At 37.9% G+C, this 11,103-nt stretch overlaps 1 protein-coding gene across 1 annotated transcript; it reads left to right on the plus strand.

Moving 5' to 3' along the window:
- Positions 1-2,107: 2,107 nt before the first annotated feature.
- On the plus strand, positions 2,108-5,037 carry LOC132636048 (thioredoxin-like 1-1, chloroplastic). The gene is made up of 4 exons (XM_060352713.1): positions 2,108-2,511; positions 3,229-3,405; positions 3,848-4,012; positions 4,389-5,037. Exons 1-4 carry the CDS (start codon positions 2,320-2,322, stop codon positions 4,674-4,676), a joined length of 822 nt encoding a protein of 273 aa, XP_060208696.1. The 5' UTR covers positions 2,108-2,319; the 3' UTR covers positions 4,677-5,037.
- The last annotated feature ends 6,066 nt before the right edge of the window (positions 5,038-11,103 follow it).

Raw genomic sequence — 11,103 nt, forward strand, 5'->3', positions numbered from 1 at the left:
TGCACTCGGAGGAAAAGGCCTTTGGATGTATCTCTTCGAATCCGGCCCTTTCAGCAAAGGCGGAGCCCCCGGGATTTGGTCTACCCAAGAGTTGTATGTTTCCACCCTTTTCTCGGTTGAGTCTACCCGTTTTGCCAAAGTTTCGAGCATTCTCAGAACCTCGGTGGATAACCCAGCTCCGGACCCATCGCTCTCGACCATCCGTGCCTCATCTCTTCTGGGTTCAGCAACACCCTTTGCCTCCTCCGAGGTTGTTTTATCCCTTATGTTTTGCAACCGGGCTATTGCGATTCCTTGTTTGGAAATCGCCGCTCTCTGTTCTTGCAACATTTCAAAGATTAAATGTAAGTCAACATTGTCCTTCGGGGTACCCGGTTCTTTCCGACCCTGAGTCTGGGACAAAGTAATCGAATTGCGTGTATTTAAAGGGTCGTAGCCGGTTGGGCTGCATTCTCCTGATCCACGGTGTTTTGATGGTTGAGGCCCTCCCTCGAATTAACGGGGTTAGGATCAGTGGGGTTTGGTAGTCCCCGTGGACCGCTTCCTTCGTTTTTGGCCACGATCTCGTTGTTGTTGACGTGACCGGATTGCCCACTGTCAGCCATTTAGTCCGTTCTTTCAGTGACGAACAGAAGATGTTTTCGATTTTGACGGGTAAGGTAGAGATCAAGATAAAATACCACTATTATCCTAGCCCCACGGTGGGCGCCAAACTGTTTACCCCGAATTTGGATAATCAATTAAATTTGTGGGTGAGGTAGAGGATATGTGGTTATGCCTTGAATCCCTTTGATAGAGAAAAGAAATATATGAGTGTATTATGAAGAAGCAACTAATAATTGGTGGTTTGTTATGGATGCGAGTGTTTACTAATATAGGTGTGTTATTTGATTGAAGAAATGTAATAGAGATGAACACAATGAATTCGGATTGCACACGATAATGAGAGAGATTTGCATATATTTCCAATACAAAAGAGTGTTCTTGATATTAAGGAGCCAACCCTTTAAGAGGAGGACAATGCCCCTCATTTATAGTATTGCCCCATGGGCTTCATACAACATAAATCAATAAAATAATAATGAAAAAGCTTTGAGTTGGGTTAGGTTGACCATACGATCTGACACCCGTATGGTTGGCAGTTGAACATGGCAGGACGTTATCGACGCGTGGCAACCGCGCAACGGATCTCCCAGACCACTGGCCACGATCAAACGGACTAACGGCCTCGACCAAACAGACCAATGGCAACGACTAAACGGGCCAACGACAACGACCAACTCGGCCACGAAGGAAACCGGACCAAATGATGCCCCGACCTTGGCCTCGGTCTGAGCGTTCCTCCGGTTCAGAACGAAAGTCTTCATGCATGTTCTTGTCCCCTTCTTCCCTCAGTTCCAGGTCCCACCAGTTCAACGCATATCCGGTTTTTACCGTATACAATAAGGATCAAATATACCTCTTGTTATACTTTCGGTCCAATTATACCCTTCCGTTATACTTTAGTCCAATGTCAAAGTATAAGGTGAGGGGTATATCTGGACCGAGAGTATAACAGAAGGAGTATAATTGGACCGGAAGTATAATGAGAGGTATATTTAAACTATTAATAGTACAGGAGTATATCTGGAACAAGAGTATAACGGAGAGTATAATTGGACCGAAAATATAATGAGGGACGTATTAACTATTTCTGATAATACAGGATATAGCCAATTTATCTTTATTTTATTTTTAGCTTTCTTCAAATTGATCTCTTCAATACCATAATTGCTCTCTCTATTTTAATGCTAAGATAAAAGTGAATTTTTTTTTATTTTTTTATTTTTGTAATAATAACAAATATTGTGAAGCAAATTCTTTCTTCTTCCATGTTTTTATTTTTATTGGATGAGGCGTCAACGAAACCGTTACTTTATCCATTATTTCCAATTTTATCTGGTCCGGATTTATTTGAAACCTGGAACGCACATGATCATCAATCGAATTATTTTGAACCGTTGGATTGTGATAAAGTCAAGTAGTAGTACTTTCTAGAAGATTATAATATTCCCAAGTTTGATCCATCTGTTACTTTGGGACCCGCTTTGTCTCGCCCTTGTCCAACTCTTTTGTCTTTTTACTTCAATCTTGAAATTGAAATCTCCATTAACAAGAAAACCAACAGCAGAAGAAAAAAAAAAAAAAAAAAAAGAAGAAGAAGAATAACCCTTTATCAGATTTCTAATTTCTTCATCAGGGTCGATTGCAAAATTCTGAGTTTTTCAGATTTTTGGTGTCTCTCTTTGGGATTTATATTTTTTGAGAAAAAGTAAATCCATGGCTAAATTGATGAGCAAAGGTTTTGGGTTTCATAATCTACATGGGATCTCTTATTTTCCCAATAAATCAGTCAATATTTCATGTCTTCCTTCATTGAAGCTTTCAAGAAGCGATTTTTATGGTAGTAGATTGGCCATAAATGAAGGCTTACCCAAAAGAAATCCCCAAGTTGCAGCTTTCAGCCCCCAGGTTTGTTTCTTCTTTTTTTTAGATCTTTCTTTTTTTGTGGTTTGTGGTTGAATTTCTTGAATATAAGTCCTGTGATGTTAAATTTTGTTCATCAGCTTGCTGTTAGTTTTGGAATCTATCCATGGATCATATGTTTTTTTCTTCTTCATGATTTTGGGGTGCTGAGTCTTTTTTGGTTACTGTTTTATGTCGGACTTTGTTGAACTTCAAGTATATGGAGGTTGTTCATTTGCCTGATATTGTGTTACGTCATTTTTGCTGTATGATACTCCCTCCTTTTCCGTTTCAATTTGTCTGTTTGGTTTTAACTCGTCACGGAGTCTAAGAAAATAAAGAAAACCTTTGAATATTATGGTCTCTAAATTAAATATATATTGAACGTATCTAAATACCTTTTAATCTTGTTGTGTTTAAATATGTCACGTGGAATCTTAGAACTAAAGAGTTGTCAAAAAAGGGAAGAGACATTGTTTTTTAACAAACAACAAAATACCCGGTGAAATCCTACAAAGTGGGGACTTTAGGGAGGGTAGAATGTACGCAGACGCCTACCTTAGGAAAAGGTAGAGGTAGAGAGGTAAAATGAAGGTAAGACAAACAAATTGAAACGGAGGGAGCAGGTCATTTTTGCTGTATGATAATTGCTCTTCTTAAATGGATTTGTCTCTGTTTATTCATGTGGCAGTGTCTCTAATGGTTTTATGTGTGGGTGGACAGATGCATATTGGAATAAGGAAAGCACAGAAATGGTGGGAGAAAGGGCTTCAACCTAACATGAAAGAGGTGACCGGTGCCCAAGACCTTGTTGACTCTCTTTTATGTGCAGGGGATAAGTTAGTAGTTGTTGATTTCTTTTCCCCTGGCTGTGGAGGCTGCAAAGCCCTTCACCCTAAGGTAATGACGCCTATTCTTTCTCTATGAATGTTGTTCTAGCTGGTTTTTTTTTTTTTTTTTTTGTGTATCTAGATGACTAATAATGGTCAAAAACCCACTGAATTATCATTTTTCCGCAAGTTTCACACCCGAATTATCAGTTGTTCCCAGTTTTGAAAAATAAATAAATTATCAGTTGTTCCCTTTTCCTACATGAACTATCATCATCTATGTATTAAAAAACACATCTCGAAGCTGATTAGACTAACTATCAGTTGTTTCCTTTCACTTTCACTGCCTGAAAACTCCACTAATAACCGATAGTTGGGGGTGTGAAACTCGCGAAAGAGTGATAGTTCTTTTGACCATCATCTCAATTGTTTTTTTTGGTTATGGAATAGTTCCGCAAACTGTATTGCTATTGGTTTTGAACTAACCTTCTTGGTGGAATTGGTACATACAGATATGTCAGTTGGCAGAGATGAATCCGAATGTGCAGTTTTTACAAGTGAATTATGAGGAACACAAGTCGATGTGTTACTCTCTTAACGTACATGTCCTTCCATTTTTCCGTTTCTATAGAGGAAATGAAGGTCGTGTTTGCAGCTTTAGCTGTACTAATGCAACGGTTAGTTTTTTATGCCACTGTTACTCAATTTATTGTGTTTTTGTGTAACACAGTTAGATGATGGATGCCTTTAGCTGGCAATGCTTTCTCTCAATTCACTAAATTTCTTGGCTAAGTCTGTCTCCAAGTTTTATCCATAATAACCCTTCCAGTTAATAGATATTCTCCTTGATCTCTTCAAGATAATATTCTTTTTGCTAGTTGGAGAGCCTGCTTCTTTGAAATGTCAACAAGTGATTTGCAATTTATTGAGAGCTTGATTCACTAAGAACGTTATAACATCGATGCTTTTATTGGCTGTGTATTTATTTTGTTGTATTTGTTATCTTTGTTTGAAAATTTAGTCTAATATCAGTGTGTGCATATCTTGGAACAGATAAAGAAATTCAAAGATGCATTGGCAAAGTATGGTACAGATCGTTGCACCCTTGGGCCACCGAAAGGGCTCGAGGAGAAGGAGCTATTGGCGTTGGCAGCTAACAAGGATCTCTCCTTCAATTACACTCCAAAAACAGAAGAAGAACCTGTCCCTGTTGCCTCACAAGAGCAAGTTAAGGAAACAACTCCTCCAAATATAGAGTCCCCTCTTCCTCTTCCTCTCCCCATTACCAAGGCCAAACAACTAGGTTCAGCGAACGAAGCTTATGCTACTTCTGGTAGATGATTTTGAAATTTGTGGTAAATAATATATGTTGAAGAGGTGATATCTGTACAGCTATGTTATGCTTTGTTGTGTTATAAGACTATTGCAGTTGGGAAGGACTTAAGAGTTAGTATAGGGAGTGCCAAATATTTACTGGCAATTATATTATGTATACAGTTGGGCATATTTGGTCTTGTACATAGTTTATGTGGAAGCTTGGGTATCTATGTGGAGCCTGAGCATAGAGAGAGTGCAGTCTTCCTTTTTCCTGGCTTCTCCTTTTTTAATTGGAGTAAGCTGAAATGTATCTCTGATAATAGTAAGATGTTTCTGATATCTTTGTTATTGAGAATGATAATATGAAGCTCGGGGCATTTTGATATATTGTTAGTTGCACAGGTCATACAAACGATGAAGAATTTCGATATTTTGCTAGCTTGGAATGGTAAAAATGATAGCACAGCATGTATTCCTTCTTCGAAGAACGCCTTGAATAAGCTCAAATATTCAGATCCATACTTAATAGCATGATCAATTTGAATTGGTTCGATCCGTCGGACTAAATAATCTCTGTTCTTCAATTTACTAAAAATTGTAATTCATGCAAATATGAGCTTAGGTTATATTTCTCGAAGGGATTGTTCTTGATCCACAGCCCAGTTATAGGCACAAAAAAAAAAAAAAAAAAAAAAAAAACCGAAGACACAGTTTACCTGAACTTTAAAACCGATTACAGAATTAGCAAGCAAATTCCATTCGGGTCTTTCTAGATTGTAATCTAAATTTTTCTTTTTTCTTTTTCTTTGTTGTAATCTAATTTTGACCCACCACTAAACTTTTTTTTTTTTGAATTAAAACTACCAAGCAGATTGTCTGATAGTGCTTTACAAAAAAATTAAGTTCTGTACAAAAGCTAAAATACAGAAAAATAAAGGAAAATAATACATGAATCCAAACTAAAGGAAGACTAAAAGCTTGTCTATTGCAAATCCTTTGGCCTTGACTTGATACCATGTTGACACCTCAAGCTCTTACCAGGTGCTATGAATCCACAGTCCATTGAATTAAAATTCAGGCTTCAAGGATGGAATAGAATTCTTTCAAAGAGTTCCTCATGTTCAGCTGTTTCTGTGTTTGATCCAGTCCTATGTAGTGTAGACCTTTTCCTTCAAGAAAGATTGTATAAAAGGATCCTTTGGAGAAGTGACAACAGAATGAGCATGAAATCACTCTAATACCACTGTTGTAACCTGTCCAAAAGTCCTTATATTCAATCTGCAAAATCTGTTCTAGGCATGATTACTGCAGTTTTGACATACTACAGAATCCTTATTGCATATGTTAATCTCCTGGAATCTGATGATCTTTGACTTGCCTGATTCTGATTTATGGCATCTATGCTTTTTCAGCATTCAAAATCTGTTTTGCTTTCCTTGGAAGTGATTGGAAGCTATTGCACTGATGTTCACCTGCAAAATCAAAAACAAAGTTAGTCAAAAAATCTGCCAATCCATTTCCTTCAATCAGTACATGCTCCCCTCTCACTTTCTTATCCCTCCTCAAACTTGTAATCCTTTATGATCAAAGAGATACTCCATGGTACTTCCCATTGTCCTGTCAAGATCATTTTAAGAGTCATTGAGTCAGTCTCCAAGATTACAGGCAATAGATCATTTGTTACACAGTATTTAAACCCCTCCTGTAATGCCATTGCTTCAGCAACTAAATTTGATCCATCTGATATTCTTCTAGCTGCAGCATGCACTAGGTCCCTCTCAGAGTTCCTAATACAAAATGCCACTGAGCTTGGCCCTGGATTGCCTCTAGAAGCACCATCTGAGTTACACTTAAACCACCCTAGCATAGGCAAATTCCATCTCACTATCTTGCTCACTATATGTGGTCTGTATGTTTCAAACATCTGCATAATTTATGGAAGAGACTTTGGTACTTGCATCCTTGGATGTCTAACTCTGCACATCTGATGTATGGTCAAATTTATTTCATATATCACCTTATTGATTGTCATCTTCCCTCCATGCACCACAGTGTTTCTCCATTTCCATATTTGCCACATTGTGATCACTGGAATGACTCTAATAATAGATTTGAACTTAGATAAAAAATTAGCATTCCACCAAACCTGTATCACTTGTTTCACCTGAAGCAAAGTTGTTGTGATTCCTACAGCAGCTTTAACATATCTCCAGACCTATGAAGCACTTTTCCCTGTGACAAATAGATGATCTACAGTTTCACATTGTTTAGGATCACAACAATATCATTTTCCTTCTGTATCAATCCCAATCCTTCTCACTATATCCCCTACTGGTAGTTTGCATTTCCACAATCTCCAGAAAAAGAATGAGATTTTGAAAGGCAAACCTGAAATCCACATGCTTTTGTATATATCAGACTTCTCAGCTTTCCTTCTTAAGAGCTCCCATGCACTTGCAACTGTAAATTTACCAGATGCTGTCATCATCCACCTTGGTTTATCCCATTCTTCTGTAGATTCATGAAAGTCTAATTCTTCCAGTATATGATCAACAATATTAGTAGGAAAAAGCTGTTGTAGTTAACTCATGTTCCACCCATACTGATTTCTCTATTCCTTCACATCTTGTACTGTTTCATCCACAACAAAATCATCAGGAACTAAGTAGTATAAATGTTACACCTCGGAAAATTTTCCGTTGATGCACAAGTGAATAGACTAGTGAAGAGCACGAGTATACGGTATTTCAATAAGTAAGAAACGACATTCGAAGACTCTAGATAAGATTTCAAAGATGTTCGAGATAAGGGAAGAAAGTTGCCAAGAGAAGGTAAGGCAAACGATAGGTAACAGAAAGGAATTACGAGTAACGAGTTAACGAGGATTTAATGATGTCTTGGAGAAGAGTGATAACGTCCCTTAGATTGGTATTGAGGTGTTAAACAAGTGTTAAGAAGGTTCCATAAGGATTGGAGATCAAACGAGTCGACGAGAACGGACTTCGGAACACTGGGGATTATACGGCCAAACATACTGGCTGTATAAAACATACGGTCCGTATGTTAGACCGTATAATCAGCCCAGAATGACACTTTTCACTGGACCAAACATACGGCCATACATACGGCCCGTATAAAATGTACGGACCATATGTTGGTCCATATATCTAGTCGGGATCAGATTGGTTCATTAAATGAGGGATCAAGACTTATTTCATTTCATTTCCATACCACACCCCTTCTCTCTAAAACATCTCTCTACATTTTCAAGAGTTATTAGTGATCAACAACATAAACTAAGTGAATCAAGTGTAAGAAAACCCATTAAAGATCATTCAAGTCAAGAAATCTCATTGGAGATGAACTAGGGTTTTGGCTCAAGTGAATTATTTCCACCCAAATCTTGTTCCTCTAACATCTAAGGTAATATTTATGGTATTTATATGTTGTTAAGGTATTTGAAACTTGAAACACTTGGATTGTAGAAGGATATAGAAAAATGGGTCATGAAGTGGAATAATACCATTTTGAGTAATAGCTTGAATTGAGTCATGATTCTTGATGTATTGTGATATAAATATGTTATAAATATGTTATAAATGATGTTAAGAACATGGGATAGGCAATGTATATGAATGAACGTAGTCGTGTGTTATGACCATAGATATGGGTGAATGGAAGTGAATTGAGAAATATAGATAATGTGGATGAATAAAGACTATTGTTATGATATTGTGAATGTATTATTGACGTTTGGGAGTTGATATACGATATGGAGGAATGTCGTATAAACAAAGGAGATGCTATCCAATTCTCTCTAGCTTTTGTCATGTATGCTAGCTATCGATTTCTAATGATAGTATGACTTTAATGAAGGTAGAAACGTGAGCGTTGGAGGAGAAGGCGCAAGTGGTAAAATAGTTGAACGGAAAGGTATGTAAGGCTAGCCCTTCTTTCATAAGGTATGGTTCTTTGGCCAATCATCGAAATCTTCTATAAGCCTATGATGTCTTTCAAATGATTCTATCTTCCGGGCTATTAAGCTCATGATTCTCGATATGCTACATTTATACTAAGTTCCTCATATGACGAGTAAGCCGATAAAGATAGATGTAATGAACGGCAATGATAATGGTAATGACGATAATGATGACGATGATAGTAGTGATAATGCTAAAGATGCCTATGAGCTTATATACAGGTGTGCCTATGTATGGCTATTATGAAACCCCGAGCTTATAGGGCCGGGTAGAATATATATATAGATGTATAAATATATGTATAATGATGTGCGCGCACCACTGCAGTTAGGTACGTATAACACTGAGCCTTGGTAGGGCCAGGTATGTGTAACACTGAGCCTTGGTCGGCCAGGTATGTATGATCACCGAGCCTAACCATGGTCGGGTGCGTGAAACACCGAACCTTTGTGGTCGGGTATGCTATGTAAATGATATGTATATGATATGGATATGTATATAATATGGATATGTATATAGTATGGATATGAACATGATATATATATGAGTATGAATACGGACATGATACAAATACGAATAAGAATATGTATAAGAATACGATTATGAATACGGAACTTGAATGAGCACGTATACGAATATGGATATGGATACGGATGTATGCACACAACCTCGCATTAGACGTGAAAGTCCCTATGACAAGAAAGTAAGTGCTTATGACGATGATTCTACTATCTCCCCTCTTATGCTATTTCTCATGTTGCTTATTATGCTTCTATATTGATATTGATGATGCTTTACATACTCAGTACATTCTTTGTACTGACGTCCTTTTGTTTGTGGACGCTGCGTCATGCCCGCAGGTGCCCAGGGAGACAGACTTGATTCATAGCTACATTCTCAGGGGCTACAGAGCAGAGCTCCATTTCATTCGGAGCTATAGCTTTTGGGTATTGATTCTTTTGTGTACATAATTATGGGCATAGCGGGATCCTGTCCCGCCTATATGATATGACATACTCTCCTTAGAGCCTCGTAGACATGTGTATATAGTTAGATGTGTTTGGCCTTGTCGGCCTATATTTTGTATATCATTTTGTTAGCCTCGTCGGCTTATATACATTGAGATGGGCATAGATGCCATTGATGATATAAAGTTATTGTTGCCCGATGGGATTCGTATGACTGATGAATAGAAATGAATGATGTAATATGTGGCTCACCTATATGTGAAGGTAAAAGTATGTTAAGAGGTGCCCGGGTGGGCTAGCACCGGGTGCCCGTCGCGGCCCTCCGGTTGGGTCGTGACAATAAAGCTCCAAGTTTTGTCCAATTATCAAACCAGATATTAGCAGTTCCACTTCTTGGCTCCCACCACATTTCATGCTCCATGTTGTCTCTAGCTTCTAACATCATTTTCCAAACCTGAGAGCCTTCTTTCCAAGGCACATACTGAGGGTAGTGCCTTTTACAATATTTGTTCCACATATAATTTGACCATAGAGTATTTGTAGTTCTAAATTTCCACAAAAGTTTGGCACATAATGCTTTAGAAACATCAAATAAGGATCTAAAGCCAACTCCTCCTTCCTCCTTTGGCAAGCATAGATTCATCCGTGAAGACCAATGTCTTCTTCTTCCTTCTGCACTATTATTCCAGAACAATCCTTGCAAACACCCTATGCAGGTCATATATAACACCCTTTGGAGGTCTGATAGCTGAGAGTAGGTGAATTGGCATACTCAGTAAAACATTGTTGATCAAAACAGCTTTTCCTCCAAAAGATAAAAGTCTTCCTTTCCAGGCTGCCAGTTTGTCCTTCACTTTTTTGATCAAGTCACTATAATCAGCCTTTCTCTTTCTTGCATGTGTGATTGGGTAACCTAAGTATGTGAATGGGAAAGATCCCCTAGAAAAACCAGTAATAGCCTCCACCTACTGCACTATCACATTTGCAACTTTACTATGCATGTAAAAGGAACTTTTTCCATTGTTGATAAGTTGCCCTGACATTTGCTCATACTCCTGTAATATTCCCATGATCAGCTGTAATGACTTATCATCTGCAGATGAAAATATAATAGTATCATCTGCATAAGCAAGATGATTCAAATTAGCACTCCATTTAGGCATTCCATAGCTTCTAAAGCCATTGTCCTCAAATAAAGAGTTCAATGCTCTAGACAGTACTTCTGCAGACAAAATAAACAAAGCAGGAGAGAGTGGATCTCCTTGCTTAGCACCTCTTGTTGAATGGAAAAATCCAGAAGCCTGTCCATTGAATAGAACTGAGTACCAATTGTTTGCTATCAATCTCCATATCATATCTATAAATACCCACCACTAAACTTATCACCCTAAATTGTAATCCAATTTTAACCCACCACTAAACTTATTGTTGAGATAAAGAGAGCAGAGATCACATAAATAAGATGTTTCTGCTGGAACAATGTTTGGTATATATATACACACA

The sequence above is a fragment of the Lycium barbarum genome, chromosome 4 (assembly GCF_019175385.1).
Source record: "Lycium barbarum isolate Lr01 chromosome 4, ASM1917538v2, whole genome shotgun sequence".
NCBI lineage: Eukaryota > Viridiplantae > Streptophyta > Magnoliopsida > Solanales > Solanaceae > Lycium > Lycium barbarum.

What these genes read in the sequence shown, in the direction of transcription:
- LOC132636048 (XM_060352713.1), top strand. Translation starts at nt 2,320, where the DNA reads ATGGCTAAATTGATGAGCAAAGGTTTTGGGTTTCATAATCTACATGGG. An exon ending in TTGCAGCTTTCAGCCCCCAG is followed by an intron (nt 2,512 to 3,228) that starts GTTTGTTTCTTC and finishes GTGGGTGGACAG; the next exon opens with ATGCATATTGGAATAAGGAA. An exon ending in TTAGCTGTACTAATGCAACG is followed by an intron (nt 4,013 to 4,388) that starts GTTAGTTTTTTA and finishes ATCTTGGAACAG; the next exon opens with ATAAAGAAATTCAAAGATGC.